The 25,559-nt window shown below is 43.2% G+C and overlaps 1 protein-coding gene across 1 annotated transcript; it reads right to left on the minus strand.

The window, feature by feature from the left end:
- Nucleotides 1–443: 443 nt before the first annotated feature.
- Nucleotides 444–25,277, minus strand: LOC121942132 (calpain-2 catalytic subunit-like). Its single transcript, XM_088075103.1, has 21 exons — nucleotides 24,812–25,277; nucleotides 22,045–22,114; nucleotides 15,940–16,058; nucleotides 15,651–15,784; nucleotides 14,551–14,719; nucleotides 13,607–13,690; nucleotides 13,438–13,523; nucleotides 13,170–13,235; nucleotides 12,930–13,090; nucleotides 12,685–12,854; nucleotides 12,582–12,593; nucleotides 11,592–11,803; nucleotides 10,276–10,312; nucleotides 9,315–9,380; nucleotides 9,146–9,203; nucleotides 7,540–7,604; nucleotides 4,082–4,150; nucleotides 3,865–3,943; nucleotides 1,658–1,774; nucleotides 768–826; nucleotides 444–657 (listed from the first exon to the last, which is right to left on the minus strand). Exons 1-21 carry the CDS (start codon nucleotides 25,046–25,048, stop codon nucleotides 634–636), a joined length of 2,094 nt encoding a protein of 697 aa, XP_087931229.1. The 5' UTR covers nucleotides 25,049–25,277; the 3' UTR covers nucleotides 444–633.
- Nucleotides 25,278–25,559: the final 282 nt, after the last annotated feature.

The following is a 25,559-nucleotide window of genomic DNA, read 5'->3' on the forward strand; positions in this document are numbered from 1 at the left end:
CAGTCTGTATCCTGCACCACAGACTGTATATAAAGATTATATGACCTCATTATTGTTATTATTATTATTATTATTATTATTATCATTATATCTGTACAGTCTGTATCCTGCACCACAGACTGTATATAAAGATTACATTACCTCATTATTATTGGAAACATCAGTCAGAAACATACCTTAAACGGGTCAAACAAGCTGCTTAACCAGCTTAACCATCTTAACCAACTGGTCAAGCTGTTTTTTTCAGCAGGGATATCACCTTACATGAGAAACTTTGCAAATTGAAATGTGTGAAACAAATGCAAATTGATATATGTAAAGGTATATGTTGCAGTATTTAAATATATGTGTATTTATGGCTATTTATCGTGTTTTTCAAGTGTAGAGCATCAGATTAGATGCTCTACACTAAAACCATCCTTGAAATACGAACTGTGAAGAACCCGAGTTTCTGAATAACTTTATTGACTTTACATGGACTCAGTCAGGTAGTGTTGGGATATAAAACAGTGACAGGAAGAGAAGCTGCAGATGTAAACACGAATATGGCGTGCTGCGGTAACACTGGAGCTCTGGGCGAATTCTGAAGCTCTGGACGAACTCTGAAGCTCCAGGTGAATATGGAGTGGCGGCTCAGATCATGGCGAAGCTTAACCACTGCAGGAAGAAGACAGAGAAACGTTAGTTCACTGACAGGTGAGTCCTGCTGACCTGGGTCTGGGTCTGGGTCTGGGTCTGTGTTCTTCAGACGATAGTTTTGTTCTCACCTGGTTGAAGTCGAGCTCGATGGAGCCGCTGTCGTGAGCGTCAAGCTTCTTAAAGATCCCTGAGGAGGAAGAGAAATCACACAGTTTTTCTGACTTCATGTTTTGAAGCTGTTTCGTTAGCTCAGAAGACAGCTAGCTACATGAGCTATCAGTAGCCAGTAATTACCTTTACGAGGGACAAACATGACAGAGTCCCCGGTTAATTGTCTTTCTTTCTTTACAGGGACATCAGCTTCCTTTGCTAGGGGGCAACTTTTGCAAAATGACAGGAGGCCTGGGGCCGGCTGCAGCAGCCCACCATGTTAGGGTCTTACGTAGGACCTCTGTCGGGGCGGGGGATCCTCCACGGGCTCTTTTTTTGATTAACAAGCTTTATTTGATGTTGTAGTAAGAAAACTTTCACATTTGAACAAGAATTTTGACAGTTTGCTTTCTTTCTTAGCTTTCTATGTAAGGTTTCTTTGTTAGTTTTCTTCATTAGCTTTCTTTGTTAGCCTTCTATGTTACCTTTCTTCTTTAGCTTTTTTGTTTTTGCTTTCTATGTTAGCTTTCTTTGTCAGCTTTCTTCATTAGGTTTCTTTGTTAGCTTTTTGTTTTCCTTCTTCGTTAGCTCTCTATGTTAGGTTTCTTGTTTACTTTTTTGTTAGCTTTCTATGTTGTCTTTCTTTGTAAGCTTTCCGTGTTACGTTTCTTCGTTATCTTTCTGTTACCTTTTTGTTAGCTTTCCTAGGTACCTTTCTTTGTTAGCTTTCTATGTTAACTTTCTTCTTTAGCTTTTTTGTTTTTGCTTTCTATGTTATCTTTCTTTGTTTGCTTTCATCGTTAGCTTCCTTTGTTAGCTTTTTTTGCTGTCTTCATTAGCTCTCTACGTAAGCCTCCGTCTGACTCACTGAACATCATCTCCAGCCTCATCAGGCAGCCCACGAAGTTATCAAAGTCGATGGTCATGTCTGGGTCAGAGTATCGAGCCACCAGCTGCTGGTAGATGGTGTTGTTGAGAGTGAAACCTGGAGGAGCAGAGCAAAGCGTCATCATCACGCCATCATCACGTCATCATCACGCCATCATCACGTCATCATCACGCCAACCATGTGCAAGCTATCATAGCATCAGCTAACTAAGCTGAATAACAGCACAAACAAAAACAAGTGATCGGTCGATGCTTCGTTGCATCATTGCAGCGCTGACGAAAGCTCAACTTGACCCTCGTGTCATCGGCTTCCATTGAAAATGAAGTGTGAACTCAGCGTACATTGTTAATGGAGCTAACGCTGCAAACTATGCTAATAGTGCTAAAACTGCTTACTATATTAATAAAGCTAACACCACTAAAATTGTTAATGGAGCTAACACTGCTAATGGAGAGAAAAAAAGCTCATATCAATAATACTGCTAACAAAGCTAACATTAATAATAGATCAAACAACACTAACAGTTATGGTTTGAAATATAGCTAAATACAGCTTGGAGCTTGGGTCTGTGCAATATGACAGGACTTTTTTTTAGCCCTCCTCCAGCAGCTCTTCAGTTCAGCATCATCTTAACTGTTTCTTCAGTAGTTTCTAATGTTTATGTTCTTCTATTGCTCTATACAATATGTTTGTGTTTTTATGTCAGACATCCAGTTGTCAGTTTGGCAGATAAATTTACCTCAGAGGATTTAAAGCATCTTCCTTCCTTCGCTAACATGCTAACATTAATAATACTGCCAACAATGCTAACTGTTACAAAACTGCTAACACTGCTAGCAGTAATGACACTGCTAACAATGCAAACAGTAAGAATACTGCTCAGGGTGCAAACAAAGCTAACAGAGCATGTGCAGCAGGACGTAACATACCATGAGCATCAGTTTACTGACAGTAAAGTGTGACGAGTCCAGACAGCAGCAGAGAAAAACACAAACACAAAACACATTAATTTATGGAGAGAATGCATTAGCAGAACAGGAAAAACATTGTATTTTGAGAGTTGTGAGAGTGAAGCTTATCAAAATAAAGGCAGCTGGGAGGAGCTCGGTCCACCATCAACACAATGGGTACGTGCCGTTTACGCATCCACGTTCCCCTCGTTCGCGTCTCTTCCTTGCGTCTTAGTCCCTCTCACAGGAGATACGAGTGCAGGAGCCAAGGAGGAGGTGTGAGAAGAGAGATGTGTCTTTATACGTCCTTTTCTCTGGAGCGTCACGAGACGTATTTCTGATGACGGCAGCAGCCGATCCCAGATGGATCAGCTGTCTGTTGGCTTTATTAACAGATGATGGTTACAAACTTCTGATGGAGTTTGTGTCTGCACACGCAGAATGTAGGCTTAAATATATACAGTATATATATATATATATATATATATATACTATATATATGCGGTTATGTGGTTTGTTTAATATTTCCATCTGTCTCTACAGATATTCTGATTGTAGACGTGTTATTTAATAACACAGAATATGATCATTCGTCTTTAACGCTGGCCATTATTTATTGGACTAAATGTTTCAGGGAAAATCTAAATCCTGTAACTCCTCAAAGCCGCCGCTCAGGAACGATCAGCCTCACGTATGGATGGAAATGACGATCAGTGTTATAATAAAAGTTAAGGGGGGAAACGACAGATCATGACAAGGTGGTGGTGAATCAGGAAACATTAATGTATAAATTTGGGAGTGATGCAGTGATGTTGATGTGTCCGATTGGTCTGATCAGCTGGAGCTGCAGTGTCTGATCATTCACTGATATCTGCTCATGGGGGTGTGTCGGTGTGTAAGACATTCGTGAAGGCCGCCCTCGTGTATCCTGACTCCCATCTACTCCGTGAGCCTCCCGCCTCCTCCACTCCCAGACTCCTCCACTCCCAGACTCCTCCACTCCCAGACTCCTCCGAGTGCATTTGAGCAATTGGGATGTCCTTACGTCCTTCGGCCTTGATTGGTTTCCGGGTCAAGTGATCGAGGATAGAAGATGAAAGAGTCGAGGAGGGATATTGGGATATACCCAATATGTCCTCAGGGATGTATGTGTCCATGGACCAGTCAAGACTGTTCCACAGTTTACAGCAAGTCTGTGAGGACATGGATGCTGAAGAAGAACAACAAGAGACTGACCTGCGTCTTTGAAGGCAACCCTCATCTCTGGAGTGCTCATCGTCCCCGAATTATCTGTATCATTCTTCTTATAGATGGACTGAAGACAGACGGAGAGACAGATGAATGGACAGATGGATGGACAGACAGACAGAGAGAGAGACAGACAGAGGGACAGTTTGTGGATCTTTGTCTCTGTGTTTCAGATCTTTGGGGTCAAATGTCACCAAGGTCTTACCAGGTATCTCTGCACTTTCTTCCACAGGGTAGCAAACTCTCCGAGGCCAAGCTTCCCGTTCCCGCTGTCCTGCTGTCAGTTAAAGATCCGATTCAATCTGTGCCATCAAACCAACGCCTAACCCGTCACACCGAACTACAGCGCCAAAACCTCCGCCATCCTTCCAGATCAAGTTATTCTGCTGTCAGAAAACTAACAGCTCAGAAACACGCAGACCAGCAGACCAAAGGTTACATACATCTGCCAAAAACAGAGTTTTTCAAATGCTGGAGCTCAGCCAGAGTTTAGACAGAGTTTAGCCAGAGCTCAACCAGAGCTCAACTAGAGCTCAACTAGAGCTCAGCCAGAGCTCAACTAGAGCTCAACCAGAGCTCAACTAGAGCTCAGCTAGAGCTCAGCCAGAGCTCAGCCAGAGCTCAGCCAGAGCTCAGCCAGAGCTCAACTAGAGCTCAGCCAGAGCTCAACTAGAGCTCAGCCAGAGCTCAACTAGAGCTTAGCCAGAGCTCAACTAGAGCTCAACTAGAGCTCAGCCAGAGCTCAACTAGAGCTCAACCAGAGCTCAACTAGAGCTCAGCCAGAGCTCAACTAGAGCTCAACCAGAGCTCAACTAGAGCTCAGCTAGAGCTCAGCCAGAGCTCAGCCAGAGCTCAACTAGAGCTTAGCCAGAGCTCAACTAGAGCTCAACTAGAGCTCAGTCAGAGCTCAGCCAGAGCTCAACCAGAGCCAGGGGCGTCGTAGTGGGGGGAAAAGTGGACCCGACTATCCAGGGCCCGAGCAGGGAGAGGGGCCCATGACAACCCTGATATTTTTTTTTTGTGTGATGTTTATTTCAAATGAATTGGGCCCTCCAATTAATTGGTGTTATTACATATATTGATAACATCAACGGAGAGAATGAACTATGTCACAGTCCTCACAACATATGGGACATTCTGGGGCCCCCTCTTGGAGGCGCAAAATGGTTTAGTCCGCCCGACAGCGACCGGTGACAAGTGTAACGTCAGTGAGCCCAGATTGAATGATCTGGGGGCGAGACATGATGCTGCACAAAAAGCACAAATCAGGGTGTCAAAAAAAGAAGGAGAGGAAGGAAAAAGAAAGACGGCAGAATGAGGGGAGGCAGCTGCTGACTTCTTTCTTTCCCAAAGGTGAACCCAGTTTGCTCGTTAGTTTGCTTTAAGTCCAATTAAAGTTAAGGTAGTCCACTCCAGACAGCTGCTGCTGATGTTTGTATGCTCACGTGAAGTCTTTAGCTTAGCTAGTTCCCAACCAGGCTGCTTTGCGGCTTGCATTATAAAGACAATTATGGGCCAGCTAACGTTAGTCGTCAACATTAACCAGTTTCAGACACAAGCAGTAGCAGCTGGAGCAGCCGCAGCAGCTGGAGCAGCAGCAGCGACCAGTCCAGGTGGCTCCTCTGAAGATGAGCAAAGACAAGGTGAGATCGTTGTTCCAGTAGGCTATTCAGGGGCGAGCTCCCCCCACCGACCCCCCTTACTGAGAGAGAGAGAGAGAGAGCTGCTGCCTAAATGCGAGTTGTTTCAGTTTAACGTAAGTTAGCCTTTTGGTTCAGTGTGTGTGCTACAGCCTATTGTCTACTAACACAGCATAGCTGAAAGTGAAACTCTGTGCTGAGACTTAATAAATGATCCACCAAGCAATATTTCTACTGCATATCAACATGTAAATCGCCTGCCAATATCACTGTAGGCTCAAGTGCACACTAGTAATATATTAATTGAACAATAAATCAATGTTTTATTTTTGTCTGGTAAAAAGCCTCAGCATTGCAGTGCAGTACTGTGCTTAAAAGCTATTGTCAATGCTCAATAAATTCATGATGTTACCAAAGCCAATGAATAATCATGTTAAATAACTGTGATCTCAGTATCAATCAAAAATAATTGTGATGATGGATCTCTCACAAGAATTTGAAAATGAAGTGCTACACTTCCGCACCATATATGATGCTACATTTCCAAAAAATCTGTCCTCTCTTGAGCTCCTTAATGCCATCTGGAAGATGCAGCTACAGAGCATTTTTGGAGAACTTTGTATTGCTTTGAGAATTTTCTGCACACTTCCTGTCACAGTTGCAGGGGGTGAACGGGCTTTCAGCAAGATGAAGCTGGTTAAAAACTACCTGAGATCAACAATGGGCCAGGACAGACTGAACAGCCTCGCCATTCTGTCGATTGAAAGCCAATTAGCCAAACAATTGGACTTTACAGATGTTATTAGTGACTTTGCAAACAAAAAGACCCGTCAGTGGGCATTCACTGGGATGTAAATTACATCTTTACATCTCGTGTCAGGAAGGCTTTATTTCTTTTTCTGCAAGCTGAATAACAATTTGACAGTTGGCATTTTGTACTATCGCAGGCTCTATTGATAAGATGACATAGGCCTTTGATGTAAAAAGCAGAAACCAGTCCCAACTTCTTTTTTTCACATTGAAACTTAATATTTTTCTGTTCATTTCTACTGTACCTTCTCATTACAAAAGTAATGTAGCTTATTTGATCTGATTCTGAGTGTACAGTTGTCTCCTGTTCTCCTGTTCAAGAATAAATGTTTTTTCAAAATTTGCACGAGTGTCAGGGATCAAAACGTTAGTACACAAACCAGATATAGGCTAATGTTTTAGGTATTTGAGCACAAGTAGGTCAAATGCATTAATTCAGGTGGTGAATGAAAGAACCATTCATCAATATAATCTGATTGTAGCTTAAAACCCTATTTATGCTTTTTTATTTGAAATAAATACCCCTTTTTTTTCTTTTGTGGACCGTGCACTGGCATGGATAGGGGCCCACTGACATTGAGAGTGTACAGGGCCCAGAATTTGGTGCTACGCCCCTGACCAGAGCTCAACCAGAGCTCAGCCAGAGCTCACCCAGAGCTCAACCACAGCTCAACCAGAGCTCAGCCAGAGCTCAACCAGAGCTCAGCCAGAGCTCAACCACAGCTCAGCCAGAGCTCAGCCAGAGCTCAGCCAGAGCTCAACCAGAGCTCAACCAGAGCTCAGCCAGAGCTCAGCCAGAGCTCAACCAGAGCTCAACCAGAGCTCAGCCAGAGCTCAACCAGAGCTCAACCAGAGCTCAACCACAGCTCAGCCACAGCTCAGCCAGAGCTCAGCCAGAGCTCAACCAGAGCTCAGCCACAGCTCAACCAGAGCTCAGCCAGAGCTCAACCAGAGTTTAGCCAGGTGCTGCTGGTGGATTCTGTATTTTTTGTGTGTTTTGTGTTAGTTCCTGATAAAGTCCATGATGGTAGCATCATTTTGGTTTGTTTTTTTTTTTTTGGTTAACACATTAACACGTTATCATGTGATCAATACGTTATCTCTACAGGATGATGTTTTGTGCCCATTCTGCTGCAGGTGTGTTCCTGTTTCTGTTGGTGTTTGCTCACAAGCTAAAGTTTGTGAAAAGAACGAGATGTCTGTGTGAGGATACGTCCATCAGGTTGACCATCACCCTGGTGGTCTCCAGACTGAAGCCATCCGTCTTTATGTCAGTCCCTGTGGACAAAAGACAGGAACAATAAGAACAGATCATTTCAGTTTTTAAGTTTCTGGCCATAATAAATATAAATAAACATAATAAATCATTTTAGTGGTTTCTATTTGTAGGGAAAAAATGCCAATAATAAAAAAAAATCCATACATTTTTTAAAAAACACTTTGGAAGGCATGTTTTCTTTACAAATCAGCCAAAACTGAAACAAGAAAATAAATCTGTAAATGCTTTCAGGGGAAAATATTGCCAAGAATAAAAAAAAAATGCTTTAAAAAGCTTTAAAAAAATCACCAACAAAGGTTAAAAGGAACAAAAGCAGTCTGGAAAGCATGTTTCATTACAAAGGTTTTGCTTTTTTCCCCACAGAAGTCTGAGCAGATGAGCAGGTGATCAAGTAAACAGGTGAGCAGGTGATCAGGTGAACAGGTGTTCAGGTGAGCAGGTGATCAGGTGAGCAGGTGAACAGGTGTTCAGGTGAACAGGTGATCAGGTGAACAGGTGAACAGGTGTTCAGGTGAGCAGGTGATCAGGTGAGCAGGTGAACAGGTGTTCAGGTGAACAGGTGATCAGGTGAACAGGTGTTCAGGTGAACAGGTGAACAGGTGAACAGGTGTTCAGGTGAACAGGTGAACAGGTGAACAGGTGAACAGGTGATCAGGTGAACAGGTGTTCAGGTGAACAGGTAAGTAGGTGATCAGGTTAAATGGTGATCAGGTGATTAGATAAACAGGTGATCAGCTGAAGAGGCGATGAAGTAATCAGGGAAATAGGTGAACAGGTGATGAAGTGATCAGGTAAATAGGTGTTCAGTTCAGGTGTTCAGGTGAACAGGTAATAAGGTAAATAGTTGATCAGCTTGTTACGTGCTGTTGTGTTTTGCAATGCTGTTTTCTCTGACATGCTTCAGCTGTGTGTGTGTGTGTGTGTGTGTGTGTGTGTGTGTGTGTGTGTGTGTGCTTCTCTTTGTTCCACAGTGCAGCTCAGCATTGATCAGGGCCTGATCACTCTGATCAGGAGCAGCTGTGGGCGGAGTCTATATTAGCTGCACGCACGGCTCACATCTCTGCAACCAACACACCTTTTTGTTGTGTTGAGGATCATTTTTGTAAATAAATGTTTTTCTTTTTGCAAACAGCCCGGTGTGTGTGTGTGTGTGTGTGTGTGTGTGTGTTTGTGTGTGTGCGTGTCCTTGTATGTTGCGGCATTTGAGCCAGTTGTAACAAGCTGAACAGGTAATCAGGTGTTCAGGTGAACAGGTAAATAGGAAATCAGGTGATCAAGTGATCAGGTGATCAGGTGAACAGGTAATGAGGTAACCAGGTGATCTGGTGATTAGGTGATCAGCTAAATAGGTGAACAGGTGATCAGGTGCTCAGGTGTTGGCGGGGAATCCCCCGAGGGCAAGTGCTGAGGGGAAGTGAAGAAGGACATGTTGAACGACTTTTGACTTGTGCACAGCCAAACAGGTGAGCAGGTAAACAGGTGAGCAGGTAAACAGGTGAGCAGGTAAACAGGTGAGCAGGTTAGTGAGGCGTCGGCTCACGTTTGCAAACGATCTTGTTGAGGATGGTCCTCAGCTCGGCAGCAGAGATCTCCATGTCCTGAAACACGACAGAAACACGTCACACCTGCAGGCTGTGGCACACCTGGTCTGCTGTTTGACCTTTGACCTCTGCAAGATGACTGGTGATGATGAGTGATGTCACACTCACGTCTCCGGCCAGTTTGGTGAAGAGTCCTCTGAATCCTGCGTCCACGTCCTCATCAGACACTGTCTCCTGGAAACGATCACCATGGCAAAGGTCAAAATGTGCACATCTTTATTTACACAGCGACACATAAACATTCATCCTCCAACAGAAACACAAGGAAAAGGCAACTAACGAGAAATGTCGCACAAAACGCAGGTGATTTATAAAGGTGAAAAAGAACCAATGCAATAGAAATGACAATTCAACTAAGTAGTTGTAATTATTATTAACATATATTTAAAATGATGTTACAGAATAAATATTTATTTATTTTATTTTATCTCGCTCACTTTTTCCAGGTCATTTTTGTGTTTATTTTTGCTTTTACCTTTTTTTGACGATGATTTGCTTTAATTAGAGATTAGAAGATGCAAAAACATAAGCTAAAAGCAAACTGAAGTATACACAGAGAGACGATGCACTAAACTAACCCTAAAGCTCCCAAATGAATCAGAAATCATCGGAGTTGTTTGTGAAGTTCCTCGTCGGGGCTCTCCGTGTTTTTGAAAGAAATCAAGCCTCTTTTCAGGTTTCAAAGGGTTAATCTTTCTGATCTGTGTCTGCACTCTGACAGGGGTGTCTCAGTGTCCCCGTGTCTCTGTGTCCCCATGTCTAAGTGTCCCTGTGTCTCAATGTGCCCTTGACTAAGTGTCCCTGTGTCTCAGTGTCCCCATCTCTAAGAGTCCCTGTGTCTCAGTGTCCCCATCTCTAAGTGTCCCTGTGTCTCAGTGTCCCCATCTCTAAGTGTCCCTGTGTCTCAGTGTCCCCATCTCTAAGTGTCCCTGTGTCTCAGTGTCCACAGCAGGTTGAGATTGTTAAGATTTTTTCAGACCTCTGATTGGATGAAAAGGGATCACCTGCTTGTTGGACAGCAAACCACAGAGGACACGAGGACAGACACTGTCAATCAGCCTTTACTCACATCGTCCAGCTCCGCGTTGACAGGGTCGTCACAGGGTCTGACAGGACAGACAGAGACATTTAAAGGTTAGAGGACAAACAAAGGCATTAAAGTTAGAGGATAGACAGAGACATTTAACAGTCTGACGCCTTCGACCAACAAACAACCAGCGAGCAAACAACGCCTAGAGACAACGTTCAGCCTGCAGGACAGGGGGACGGTCCCTGCAGGACAGGGGAGGGTCCCTGCAGGACAGAGGAGGGTCCCTGCAGGGCGCTGCTGTGTCTGTACGTCCCTGTACATCCTGAGGTCCCCAGCCCCCAGAGCAGTGTTACACAGGGGCCAAAAGGGTCCTGGGCCCCAAAACATGATGACATGGAGACCAAAAAGACTTTCATTGTGAAAGTGCCGTGTGCAAATCAGTGTAAACTTTTCTTTATAGAAATGACTCACTGTAAAACTTCAAATTATAGGCCTGGTCCCGCTGTGGCTCCACACTCTGTGGTACGCTGTGGTTACCATGGTTACCATGACGAGCTTGTTTATACAGGTTGTTCGGGTGTATAGAGAGTGTTGTCGGCTTCCTGCTGCAGATAACGTCAGTTAGATACTCAGATCACACGGACAGACGTGTTTAAATGTTTACACGTGTGTCCGTACGGACTCACATCGTCAGCTCGCTGAGATTAATGATTATAATTTTATTTCATAATTTTAAATTTTAAAAACCACGAGCAGGAAAAAACCCCTGAGTGAATGAGAGAGATGCAAAGAGAAGAAATAAATAATCTGATTGCATTTCCGTCTTTGCTGATCGACAGTTTTACAGGAAATAAAAGTCCGTTCTGTACAGACGTCTGTCCCAAATATCAGCCTGCTCAGGTCTTTGGTTTAAGAAAATAAAAGACGTTAACGATGGTATTCAACAATCAGGAAATTTTTGGTAATTTTAATTTTTTGCCACTTTTTGGGGGATTTTTTTTTCACTAAAACTTTTTTGCTGTTTTTTTTTCTTTTTTCTAGGTTAAAAAAAAGAAAGAAGCTTTCCAGGGCTATTCCCAAAAAGCTGCGAACGCTCAGGCCTTATGGCGCCACTTCTCAGCAAAGACTTCCTGTTGCTCTGGCAGCAGGGTGGAGACATGCGAAACTTTGCCAAAATAAAAGCGGGGAGGGTTTTTCAAACAGATGACTGGCTGCTCGGCGCCAGTCGAAACACGCGCACCGCGAAACACGGAAACGGCCAGACGTTTGCTCGCTGGTTGTCGTGTCGTCCAGTCAGGATGAGGTGTGACCGGAAACCCCGAAGCGTCGTGTGAGGACAGTGTGTCGCGCCTTACAGCGTCTCTGACTGCTTCTCGGAGAAGACACGGATGCAGAAGTCTCCATTCAGGTGCGGCTCGAAGGTGGATGGGACGATCAGGTACTCTCCGGGCGGAAGCTTGAAGCGGTTGCTGACCTCACGCAGGTTAATGAAGGTCTCAGACCTCGCCGTCTGAGCGTGTGTCAGGAAGAAGTTCTTGTCCAGGTGAACCTCCCTCTGCCCACTGAACTGAGGAGACAGCAGCCAATCAGGACACAGAGCACAGGAACATTATGTACGGACAAAAATACCTGAATACCTGGGCACCTGGATACTTAAATACCTGGATACCTGGATACTTAAATACCTGGATACCTGGATACTTAAATACCTGGATACCTGGATACTTAAATACCTGGATACTTAAATACCTAGATACTTAAATACCTGGATACTTAAATACCTGGATACTTAAATACCTGAATACCCGACAGCTGAAAGTTGTCTTAAACACTGGGGGGAGTTTAAGTTGCCTTTAAAAAGATCCAGAAAATAAGATTCGGTGGCGACTGTGAAGTTGACAGTGAAATGTGCACGTGTTGATTTTAACGTGGCGCTCTGCCGCTCGCTGTCTGTGACACGTGGCGGTCTGTGACACGTGGCGGTCTGTGACACGTGGCGGTCTGTCTGCTCATATTTACCGTTTTCTGTTATTTACTGTTATCCTCAGAATAACGCAGTTGAACGTTGCTTCTTTGTCATTTAACCTCACAGGAACATTATTTGAAATGAAAAACATTCTCAAAACGTTCTTGAATGTTAGATTCAAATGTTTTCTGTAAAACATTATTACAACTTGTAGGGAACGTTAGCCAATGTTGTGGGAACATTCCCTGTAGTTTTGGCGGTTTGCGCTCAGCAGCTGAAATCTGGGATTCTCAGTTTCCCGTCGTCATCACAGACTCTCGTTTAGCGTTTTCAGTGTTTGACCTTTGACATGTGGCTGCTGCCGGGCTCCGCGGCTCACCTGTTGGGGGACCTAAAGTCAAACACAGAGGTCAGAGGTCAGAGGTCAGAGACTCCTCAGCGTCTCGATGAGGTCTTTGACGTGGTCTCTGAGGCAGTCTGACCTCGTAGATGGCGAATCCAACGGTGTGCATGTCCTCGCCCTGTTTGCGCAGCTTCCTGCGGTTCTTCTGGATCAGACCGACCACGAAGCTGCAGCCGTTCTCGCCGTCGTCGGGGTCGTCGTCCTCCTCCTCCAGCTTGATCACAAACTGCGGGTTCATCCAGAACGTGTCTGCGGAGACAGAGCGGCTCACATAAGCCGGCCCAAACAACCCGGCTCAGACACACTCAGACTTCCTGTACTCACAGGGGTGGTTCCTGCAGCCTCCGGCGGTGGACCCTCTCCGCCAGGACCCGTCAAACTTGCTGACGCTCCAGTGTTTAACCGAGTCGTCTAAGATGGTGTCAGGCGTCAGGGTGCACACCTCGATCCGAGAGTAGTGACGCAGGAAGTCGTTGTAGGACATCCTGCAGATACGGACAGGACAGAGAGGTGTCTCACTCTGCAGCCGCAAACACAGAGTCTGAAAATGTCCCCCAGACTCACCAGAACTCTCCGTCCTCCGCGTTGGCGTGCGGACAGTCTCCCTGCACAGAGTTCCACTCAGACGACCTGCGGGGACGACAGGACGAGTCAACGCACCACAGACAACACGCCAACATGCAAAGACAGGCTCAGACTGCTGGGGGGTGGTTTTTTTGTCTCGTGTTTTGTCCTGTTGTGTCGTGTTGTAGCGTGTCATATCGTGTCTTGGCGTGTCGTGTCATGTGGTGTGCTGTCGTGTCGTGGCGTGTTGCGTGCAGTGTCTTGTCACCCGTCGCTCCAGGCTCCAGTCCACTCCACCTGACCCCAGGGGTTTCTCACCCTCACCAGCTTCTCCATGCGGCCGCGGTAGTTCACCTGCAAACAAAATCAACATTCACACGTTTCTCGCCATATTTCATATCGACTCGTCTCGGTTCATTCTCAGGAAGTGACATCACCTCCACGGCGCCAGTCAGCGAGTAGGCGTGGCCTTTCACCAGCTTCTGACGAGTGACGGCCTCTGAGTCTGAGGCGCTGGTGATCTGCAACAACAGACAGAAAATAAAAACATCTCCATCATCACAAATGTAATTCTGTAAACCTGATGTCTTCATCCTCAGGGCGGGCATGTCCAGGGTTCCAGGACACTGGGGGGTTTGAGGACACTGGGGGGTTTGAGGACACTGGGGGGTTTGAGGACACTGGGGGGTTTGAGGACACTGGGGGGTTTGAGGACACTGGGGGGTTTGAGGACACTGGGGGCTTAGCCCCTAAAAGTTTTGTTTTTAAATTGCCAAAAGTTTTGGAATCACGTTTTCCTTAAAAAATTTTGGCAAAATTTTTCTTTAAACATTATTCACTTTTTTGTCCCTTTAAAATGTCCAATGGTTTTTAAAACCTTTGGTAACACACTATAGACACGGTCTTCATAGAAAGTGTAACCAAACAATTTTATCAGTTCTTTTTTTCTTTTAATATTTTTGGCAATGTTTTTTCTTTGAAACTTTTTGGGGGTTTCTTGGCATTTTTTTAAACCATGTAGGTGATTTTTTTCTCTAAAAAATTGTTGACATTTTTTTGCACATTTTTGATGATTTTTAAAGGAAACATGACTTCCAAAATGGCATCATTTATCACAGCTTGAAACTGTCACAACAGAAAGCATGTTTGGATTTTCAAATTTTGGACAGTCCTTGAACAGATATTTTTTATGCTGATTCTCAAACGTTCGGGGACATTCTGATGTCTCTGGACATCACAGGTCATCAGTTTTTACGGGCTAATCTTTGTTACTTTCTTCTCCTCAGAGTGAAACATTCACACACACACACTCGGTGTGAAGTGGAGGGCAGAGCCGACCGTTTGAGGTCAGCTCCCTGTGCCACTGAAGCTTCAGACTCACGTCGATAGAGCAGCCAAGCAGCGCTCCAGCCTCCAGAGCCTTCTTGATGATCTGGAACAGGTTGGACGGCGGGCGCTGGAGGTCGTAGTTCTCTGCGATTCCTCCCGTAAAATCCTCAAAGCCCTCAGTGGTAGAGCCGCCAGACAGAGCTTCATAACAGCCGTTCACCCTGAGAGCATCAAACAGAGCATCACACACACAGTGTCACACACAGAGCATCAAACAGAGCGTCACACACAAAGCATCACACACAGAGCATCACACAGAGCATCACACACAGAGCATCAAACAGAGCATCATTGAGCGCCTCATGCTTCCACACATCAAAGACATTACTGACTCACACCTGGACCCCCTACAGTTTGCCTACAGAGCCAACAGGTCTGTAGATGATGCAGTTAACCTGGCCTTGCATTTCATCCTCCAGCACCTGGACTCCCAAGAGATCCTATGCCACAGAGCATCAAACAGAGCATCACACACAGAGCATCAGAGCATCACACACAGCAGCACACAGAGCATCACACACAGAGCATCAAACAAAGCATCACACACAGAGCAGCACACAGAGCATCAAACAAAGCATCACACACAGAGCAGCACACAGAGCATCAAACAAAGCATCACACACAGAGCAGCACACAGAGCATCACACACGGAGCATCAAACAAAGCATCACACACAGAGCAGCACACAGAGCATCACACACGGAGCATCAAGCAAAGCATCACACACAGAGCAGCACACAGAGCATCACACACGGAGCATCAAACAAAGCATCACACACAGAGCAGCACACAGAGCATCACACACGGAGCATCAAACAAAGCATCACACACAGAGCAGCACACAGAGCAGCAGGAGTTACAGAGCTGATTGTTTCTACAATCTGATCATCAGTCAGCGGGTTTCCATTAATTGAAATTGCAAATATGAATTATGTCCAATGGAAACAAGCCAATTTCAAGAAAAAAAACTCCCAAAAGTTTTTAATCTTTTCTAGATCACATGACACTGCGAGGTCACATGACGCTGTGAGGTCACATGACACTGTGAGGTCACATGACACTGTGAGGTCACATGACACCGCGAGGTCTTACTTGGCGTAGGCCTTCTCCAGAAGCGCGCTCCAGAACTCCCTCCCCTCGGCTGAGTGCACAAACATCAGCTCGCCATCTTTGACCGGGAGACGGTCGTCAATCACAACGTCCACCCATTCCCCGAACTGCCAGAACTGCAGAGAGACAGACAGAAGTACAGAAAGACAGAGAGACAGACAGAGAGACAGAGAGACAGAGAGACGTTTACTTTGGATTGACCCCCTTCAGCCACCGTAGCTCAGCTTCTGTTGTGTTCAGCCAGCCAATCAGAGCGTCCCGTTTCTGTCACCTGGAAGTGGAAGATGCCGGCGTAGTCGTCTCCGAAGCCCTGATCGGTGGGGACGACTCTGGCCATCACGAACTCGTTCAGTGTCAGCGAGGCAATGGCGGCCAACAGCCAGCAGTCACCTGGAGACAAAGGACACACCTGAGGGTGAGCGCTGCTCCTGCAGGCGGCACTGAGACACTGCAGCTCAGAGAGACAATGTCCGTCCTCAACATGCGGACGCTGCAGGAGACAGCGTGGACAGGAGAAAGTAATATCGAGAATTTTGGACTTAAAAACTGATTTGTCTTTCACCTTTCTGTAGCTTTGGATTATTCAGTAAGAGGGACACAAACGTCTTTACGGACGCAGGCAAAGAAAGACATTTACAAAATGCTGCAGAGGACTCTCTTAGTTAATTCTATTAATTTAATGGAAAACATGACTTTGTCCTTCAGACGACAAACAGAAAAGGAGATAAATATGAGGACAAAGTGGACTCTCACAGTCAGTCCATGTTGTGGCTTTTGTCCGTCCTCTGTTGTTTCAGACCTCACCTGTTAGACGTCTTCTTAGAAAGAAATATGAAAATAAAAGAACTGGTCTTTTAACATTATATAAATGATTTAAATATAAAATGTGTGGGAAATGTTTTAAATGACATAAAGACAAACTTAGTTTAAGAACTAAAGTTTTCACCGAGACACAAACTGCTTTTCCTCTCAGCTTCCTCAAACGCTCAGGAAGCAGCTGAAACACAAACTGCTGACGCTTCAGCGGCGCCGACGAGGACGCACGTGGACACGCAAACAACAACAACAATAATATTAATAATATTAATAATAGTGATGAAAGTGTCCTGAAGCGTATCAAACAAACCTCACTGGGTTTGATTTACTCTGATGGTGAGACAGTGGATTAACCCTTTCATATCTGCATCAGCATGACTTTTTTTTTTGCATTTTAATGCCTTTTAGAAATATATTAACCCCTGACACTCCAGCAAACTTGTTTGATTTGGGTCATTTCTTGTTAAGTTGCTCTTCTTCATGTGTTTTTAAAAGAAATCAGCTTTTAAAGGGTTAAACTCTCAGCAGGAAATGACTGCCTGCTGCTGCTCCGCCCAACCACAAACATTCACTGTTTCAGTGTTTAACTGAACAACCGACTGTAACACACACACAGACACACACACACAAATACACGCACACACACACACACACACACACACACAAATACACACACACACACACACACAAATACACAAATACACACACACTTTTCAGCACACAACTAACTCTGTGTGTGTCTGTGTGTGTGTGTGTGTGTGTGTGTGTGTGTGTGTGTGTGTGTGCGTGTGTGTGTGGGTAAACAGATATTTGCAGCAGTTTCACAACAACATCACAGTCTGTGGTTTAATGAAGGCACGACACGCTGATGACTCACACACACTCACACACACCCAGTGTCTGACTGTGTGTGTGTGAGTGTGTGTGTCTGTCTGTGTGTGTGTGAGTGTGTGTGTGTGTGTGTGTGTGTGTATCTGACTGTGTGTGTGTGTGTGTGTGAGTGTGTGTGTATCTGACTGTGTCTGTGTGTGTATCTGACTGTGTGTGTGTCTGTGTGTGTGAGTGTGTGTGTATCTGACTGTGTGTGTGTGTGTGTGTGTGTTTGTGTGTATCTGACTGTGTGTGTGTGTGTGTGTGTGTGTGTGTGTGTGTGTATCTGACTGTGTGTGTGTGTGTGTGTGTGTGTGTGTGTGTGTGTGTGTGTGTGTGTGAGTGTGTGTCTTAGGGTGTGTCTCTCTCTCTCTGATGTTTGTCTCTCGCCCTCTAACAATAGCTGGCAGGCCTCTCCTGTCCCTCTCCTTCCTGCTCGGCCAATCAGGGCTCAGCGTGGCAGCGCCCTATGATTACAGTGGATCAGGTTCTCATCAGGTTCTCTGCACAGAGAACCTTCTGCTGTAAACACATTTGTTCTGTTCTGTTAAAACACTTAATCTCAACTCTGATGAGTTTTTTTTAAGGTTTTAGAAAATGACTCATCTGTGAATCTGTTTCACTTCAACCTTTCAACAGTTTAAACTGTGTAACTGTTAAAGGGTTAAACGTTTTATAGTTATAGTTAAGTAATGTATGAAACCTGTAACAGTGTGAACGGTGGTTATAGATTTATAGCTATAGTTAAGTAATGTATGAAAAACGTGTTACAGTGTCAACGTTGGTTAGAGGTTTATAGTTATAGTTAAGTAATGTATGAAAAACGTGTTACAGTGTCAACGTTGGTTAGAGGTTTATAGTTATAGTTAACTAATGTATGAAACCTGTGATGTGTGAATGGCGGTTATAGATTTATAGTTATAGTTAAGCAATGTATGAAACCTGTGACGTGTGAACGTTGGTTATAGATTTATAGTTATAGTTAAGTAATGTATGAAACCTGTGACGTGTGAACGTTGGTTATAGATTTATAGCTATAGTTAAGTAATGTATGAAACCTGTGACGTGTGAACGTTGGTTATAGATTTATAGTTATAGTTAAGTAATGTATGAAACCTGTGACGTGTGAACGTTGGTTATAGATTTATAGCTATAGTTAAGTAATGTATGAAACCTGTTACAGTGTGAACGTTGGTTATAGATTTATAGTTATAGTTAAGTAATGTATGAAACCTGTGACGTGTGAACAGTGGTTATAGATTTATAGTTATAGTTAAGTAATGTATGAAACCTGTGACGTGTGAACGTTGGTTATAGATTTATAGCTATAGTTAAGTAATGTATGAAACCTGTTACAGTGTGAACGTTGGTTATAGATTTATAGATAGTTAAATAATGTATGAAACCTGTTACAGTGTGAACGTTGGTTATAGATTTATAGATAGTTAAGTAATGTATGAAACCTGTGACGTGTGAACGTTGGTTATAGATTTATAGCTATAGCTAACTAATGTATGAAAAACCTGTGACAGTGTGAACATTGGTTATAGATTTATAGTTATAGTTAAGTAATGTATGAAACCTGTGACGTGTGAACGTTGGTTATAGATTTATAGTTATAGTTAAGTAATGTATGAAACCTGTGACGTGTGAACGTTGGTTATAGATTTATAGTTATAGTTAAGTAATGTATGAAACCTGTGACAGTGTGAACGTTGGTTATAGATTTATAGCTATAGCTAACTAATGTATGAAAAACCTGTGACAGTGTGAACTTTGGTTATAGATTTATAGTTATAGTTAAGTAATGTATGAAACCTGTGACGTGTGAACGTTGGTTATAGATTTATAGTTATAGTTAAGTAATGTATGAAACCTGTGACAGTGTGAACGTTGGTTATAGATCTATAGTTATAGTTAACTAATGTATGAAAAACCTGTGACAGTGTGAACGTTGGTTATAGATTTATAGTTATAGTTAACTAATGTATGAAAAACCTGTGACAGTGTGAACGTTGGTTATAGATTTATAGTTATAGTTAAGTAATGTATGAAACCTGTGACGTGTGAACGTTGGTTATAGATTTATAGTTATAGTTAAGTAATGTATGAAACCTGTGACAGTGTGAACGTTGGTTATAGATTTATAGTTATAGTTAACTAATGTATGAAAAACCTGTGACAGTGTGAACGTTGGTTATAGATTTATAGTTATAGTTAACTAATGTATGAAAAACCTGTGACAGTGTGAACGTTGGTTATAGATTTATAGTTATAGTTAACTAATGTATGAAAAACCTGTGACTGTGAATGTTGGTTATAGATTTATAGTTATAGTTAAGTAATGTATGAAAAACCTGTGACAGTGTGAACGTTGGTTATAGATTTATAGTTATAGTTAACTAATGTATGAAAAACCTGTGACAGTGTGAACGTTGGTTATAGATTTATAGTTATAGTTAACTAATGTATGAAAAACCTGTGACAGTGTGAATGTTGGTTATAGATTTATAGTTATAGTTAAGTAATGTATGAAACCTGTGACAGTGTGAACGTTGGTTATAGATTTATAGTTATAGTTAACTAATGTATGAAAAACCTGTGACAGTGTGAATGTTGGTTATAGATTTATAGTTATAGTTAAGTAATGTATGAAACCTGTGACGTGGGTAGGAACCAGAGCCTTCAGCTACCACGCTCCTCTCCTATGGAACCATCTTCCATTTTCGGTCAGGGAGGCAGACACCGTTTCAACTTTTAAGGGTAGACTTAAGACCTTCCTCTTTGATAAAGCTTATAATTAGGGCTGGCTCAGGCTGCAGCCCATAGTTAGGCTGACATAGGTTTAACCTGCCGGGGGACTTCCTCTGATACGCTGAGCTCCTTTCCTTCTCTCAATGCCGCCATCAGAAATCATGCATGTCTGTTTACTGCATTGCCATGTGCAAGCTTAGCTTAGCTCTGTGATAGCCATGTGGTACTCTCACTACCTGGGGCTCGCGATTACAGAGCCTGGGTCTGTTGAACTGCACTACGCTAATCCTGCTGCCTCTCAGGAGCGTTCCTGCTCCCTTGTTTCCTAGTTTCCCTGGATCCTGGCCGTAACCTTGACTGTGCCTGACCGTGGTGATAGCTGTGCTGATGCTGTTATCCTGCCTTTGGTTGTGCTCGTGCTGTGGCTGTACTGATTCTGTGCCCCCCGCTCGCCCTGATCGTGGTCTGGTCCTGGTTGCGCCGATGCTGTGATCTTGCCTTTGGACAACTCCCTTTCACATATGCATGAGACTGTTATCATCTCTATCAACATCATCATAGAGAGCAATTACTAATTTCACACCTGCTGTTATTGTAATATGACATGCATCTGTTTCTATTATTGCTGTGCCTCTCTCCCGCCTCTCTCCCCCTCTTTCTCTCTCTTTCCTTTTTTGACATGATTGTATTTCATTTGCTATTTACGACATCTATTGCTCGTCTGTCCGTCCTGGAAGAGGGATCCCTCACTATCCTCTACCGCTCATCCTGAGGTTTCTTCCTCTTTTTTTCCCCGTTACAGGGGTTCTTTTTGGGGAGTTTTTCCTCGGGTGATGTGAGGGTCTAAGGGCAGAGGGATGTCGTACACTGTAAAGCCCTCTGAGGCAAACCTTGTTTTGTGATAATGGGCTATATAAATAAAACTGACTTGACTTGACTTGACATGTGAACGTTGGTTATAGATTTATAGTTATAGTTAAGTAATGTATGAAACCTGTGACGTGTGAACGTTGGTTATAGATTTATAGTTATAGTTAAGTAATGTATGAAACCTGTGACGTGTGAACGGTGGTTATAGATTTATATTTATAGTTAAGTAATGTATGAAACCTGTGACGTGTGAACGTTGGTTATAGATTTATAGTTATAGTTAAGTAATGTATGAAACCTGTGACGTGTGAACGGTGGTTATAGATTTATAGTTATAGTTAAGTAATGTATGAAACCTGTGACGTGTGAACGGTGGTTATAGATTTATAGTTATAGTTAAGTAATGTATGAAACCTGTGACGTGTGAACGGTGGTTATAGATTTATATTTATAGTTAAGTAATGTATGAAACCTGTGACGTGTGAACGGTGGTTATAGATTTATAGTTATAGTTAAGTAATGTATGAAACCTGTGACGTGTGAACGGTGGTTATAGATTTATAGTTATAGTTAAGTAATGTATGAAACCTGTGACGTGTGAACGGTGGTTATAGATTTATAGTTATAGTTAAGTAATGTATGAAACAGCCGTGAACACAGAGGGTTTATTCTGATCGGCTGCTGATCAGTGAGCTCGGTAATAGCAGCTGCTGTTCTCTCTGTTAGAAAGGGTTAAATCCTTAAACTGTGAAAGGGTTAAACGTTTATAGGGTTAAACTGTTAAACTAGACTAGTAAACTGTTAAAGGGTTAACTGCTGTTAACACTATTACAGGTTTTTCATACATTAGTTAACTATAACTATAAAACGTTTAACCCTTTCACAGTTTAAGGCTTTAACCCTTTCTAACGGAGAGAACAGCAGCTGCTTTTATCAGCAGCAGTCGGTCAGACTTCAGTCTGCCGAGGAAAAACTGATCCGGGTCCGCCTGGAGCTCTACGGCGTTTCACTGCTCACAAACATAATTCACCAAACGATCTTCAAGGAAATTCAGCTTCAAACTCACCCAGAGCTCCCTGACAGATATCAGTCCTGGTGGCTCCACCCATGATGAACTCAGGCTTACTGACCAGCTCCTGAGGGGGGACAAGACCAGATCAGGGACACTGAGACACTGAGGACACTGAGATACTGAGACAGTGAGGACACTGACATACTGGGGACACTGAGACACTGAGGACACTGAGGACACTGAGATACTGAGACAATGAGGACAATGAGGACACTGAGATACTGGGGACACTGAGGACACTGAGGACACTGAGGACACTGAGACTCTAATGACACTGAGACACTGAGGTATTGACGTTCTACCACCACACTGAGAAAATACTCCACTGTCAGCAAAAGTGCTGCATTAAACCTGACTCCTCTTTACTTCCTGTTTTTAAAACGTCTCACAGTGAGACATCTGCACAAGGACGCTTGTCCGACGCTCGTCCTCTGAAGACGCTCGTCCTCTGAGGACGCTCTTGACTCGGTCACCGTCACTCTGTGTTTGAGAATATAACAAAAACACAAACTAACGCTGAATAAAAACACACAAACTTTCCTCCCGATCATCAGTTTCTGACGAGAACATCGAGAAAAGTGTTTTCATTTAAGTTTAGGACGAATAAAGGACGGCTGAGGGGAGGGAAACACTGGAGTTTCTTCTTTAACCCTTTGAATCCTGGAGCCTGATCAGTTTTCTTGTGCTACTTTCAGACGTATTTAACAAAAATTTGAAGCTTTAAAAATCTGCACAAACTGGTTTGATTTCTTTCAACAACATGAAAAAAACCAACAACGAGCGACTCAGTGAGAAATGTTTCACAAACTGTGACAACATTCGTTGATTTAGAAAAAAAATTTAAGCTCGGGAAAAATATTAAGGAAAAAAAAAAGCTGGAGAAAAACTGTAATTATCATTGTAATATATTTAAAGTTATGTTACAGAATTATTGTGATATTTTTCTGGGTTATTTCCTCATTTGTTTTTGAAGCTCTTTCGCCTCTTTTCTTCTTTTATTGATTCATTCACATATTTACTAATTTTCACGTCAGTTTCTATTATTATATCTAATTTGGGGTCATTTCTTCTTTGCTCAGTGAAGAAATGAATCATTTGAGGATTGAAAGGGTTAAATTCTTGAGGTTTCTTTGGGCGTAACGTTGGCTCCGTTTTTAAGGAGTTGTATGTTCTGAAGGAACACGAGTGTCGTGACGGCCTGTTTGCACATCGAGCACAGACTCGCACTTTGACTTTGATGAAATGACTTTTAGACTTTCACTCGGTGAGTTTCGGACAGAAACGACGTCATTTTCCGCTCAGAAATCTGAGCTCCGGTGTTGCCTTCAGGTACTTGTTGCTGTTGTTGGAATGAAGAGTTTTGACTGCGAACGCCGCCTTTTTTATGAAATGGTTGAGCTGATGTTTCCTCGCAGGAACCTCCTGCATGTTTATGGGAGCAGAGTGACTCATCTGTTGGGTATGAAGGATCTCTGATGACTCACTGCGACTGCGTGTATTTCAGCCACAGCTGAACATCCGGCTTTGAAACGATCTCTGAATATTACAGATAACATATTTAATAAACAGTCATAATCTCTGAAACCTGAAGGCATCTCTGTAACATTGTTTTGGTTTTGACTTTGTGAGCCGTCAGCTGATCACGAGGACGTTTGACATGTTTTTATTTTCTGCATCAAGTTTCTATAAATCTGTCATTTCTTTTTCTTTCCCACTTCCTGTTTGTTTTAATTGCATCTGTAACTCCGTCATTGTGATAATCATCGACATCAAAAGTTTTCCATGATTTACTTTCATTTATTTACATGATTTCTGCAGTTCCTGTTCACATACACTCACAGCATTCTTAGGGACTGTTGGTTATTTATGGGCGGAGGGGCTCGTGCAAAAAGGAAACAGTGGTCAGAGTGTGTTTGGCAGCTTCCCCTGACTAATGATTTGTTATTTTGACGGGCAAACGATGTTAAATGGCTGGATTTTGTTTTTGAGTTACTGACTTTGAAAGAGAACACGCACAAGTCTGCAGAAGATATTTTCCTTGATTTTTTTTTTTTTTTTTTTTTTGCCAATTTTCAAAAAAAACTTTTTTTTGGTGCTATTTTTAATGTCTTTTTTTTCTTCAATATTTTTTGCCATTTTTAAGGAAAGTCCTTTTTTCTGTAAGAGCTTTTTTTCTTCAAAATGTTTGTGAATAATTGTTTTGTTGTTTTTTAAAAAAAAATTTCTTTATCTTTTATCTTTATTTTCTTTAATTTTTTTGGGCAATTAAAAAAAAATCAAAAGGTGATTCAAGAAGGCACTTTTTTTTCTCTAAAAATTTTTGGAATATATTTTTTCTTTAATTTTTTAAAGAAAGCATTTTGTCAAACTTTTTTTCTTTTCTTCCCTTTTTTGTGATCTTTTAGCTTTATTCTTTAAAATGTTTGGCTTTTTTTCTTTATCATTATTGGGTAAATTTAAAAGAAATAGTTCTATAATTTTTGTTTACTTAATTTTTTTTGAGAAATAGTTTTGAATACCCAAAATGACAGCAGAAAGTCGAAAATCTGAAACTCTAGTTGCATTTTCACATTTCTGACGGTGCTTGAACGCATCGTGAGTCCCGCTGGGAGGAGCCGTCTCCTCACATAAATACTGAACAGTCCCTAACTTCAGGGCGGCGTCTCGCAGTTATGTGCCTGAAGGGAGTCTGACAGCAGATCTTCTCCCAGCCCCACCCAGTCCCGGCCTCGGCCCGGGCCTCCGGTCCCGGTGGTCTTACCGTGGGCCTCTTCCAGGTGACGCCGCGGACCTTGTAGGAGCTCCGGCCCAGCTCTTTGAAGCCCAGCGCCTCCGGGGCGGCGGGGAAGGTCGGGTCACAGAAGAGCCTCCCGGAGGACAGACACTGAGCCCGCAGCGCGCTGAAGTCCTGGTTCAGGTACCGGACCGCTTTCGCGTTGGTCCCGAAGCCCGCAGCCATGGCCCGCTTCTTGGCCAGGGTGCTGGCCACTCCGGACATGATGGAGGAGCCGAGGAGAACAAGAAGGAGGACAAGAAGGACAAGAAGGAGAGAGTCGGTCCAACGGTCCGCAGAGAGACGAGAAAAACTTTTTCCTCCCAAACAGATTCAGTCTGTCAGACCTCCGCCCCAAAACCAGAGGAGGAGCCGGACCTCCCCCTGCACCACCCTCTGTCTCTGCACCTCCTTCACAGTCGGCAGGGAGCATTCACACAACACTAACGTTACCTACAGGTTGTAATAATGTGTTAAAGAAAACGTTGTAATCTAACGTTCAAAGAACGTTTAAAGGATGTTTCTGATTTCAGGCGAAGTTCCCGTGAGGTTAAATACTGATGTGTTTCAGTGATGCAGAGGGGACAGACAGAGTGGACACCGTCTGGACATGGAAATGAACACAGGGGGGACAGACGGTGTCCACTCTGTCAGCCTCTTCTCTTTGTTTTAAAACAATATGTTTACTGCTTTGTTTTATTATATGTTCCAAATAAACGTTTCAATCAAACACTGA

Source organism: Plectropomus leopardus, chromosome 3 (genome assembly GCF_026936395.1).
Source record: "Plectropomus leopardus strain MGB_pleo_1.0 chromosome 3, ASM2693639v1, whole genome shotgun sequence".
Lineage (NCBI taxonomy): Eukaryota > Metazoa > Chordata > Actinopteri > Perciformes > Serranidae > Plectropomus > Plectropomus leopardus.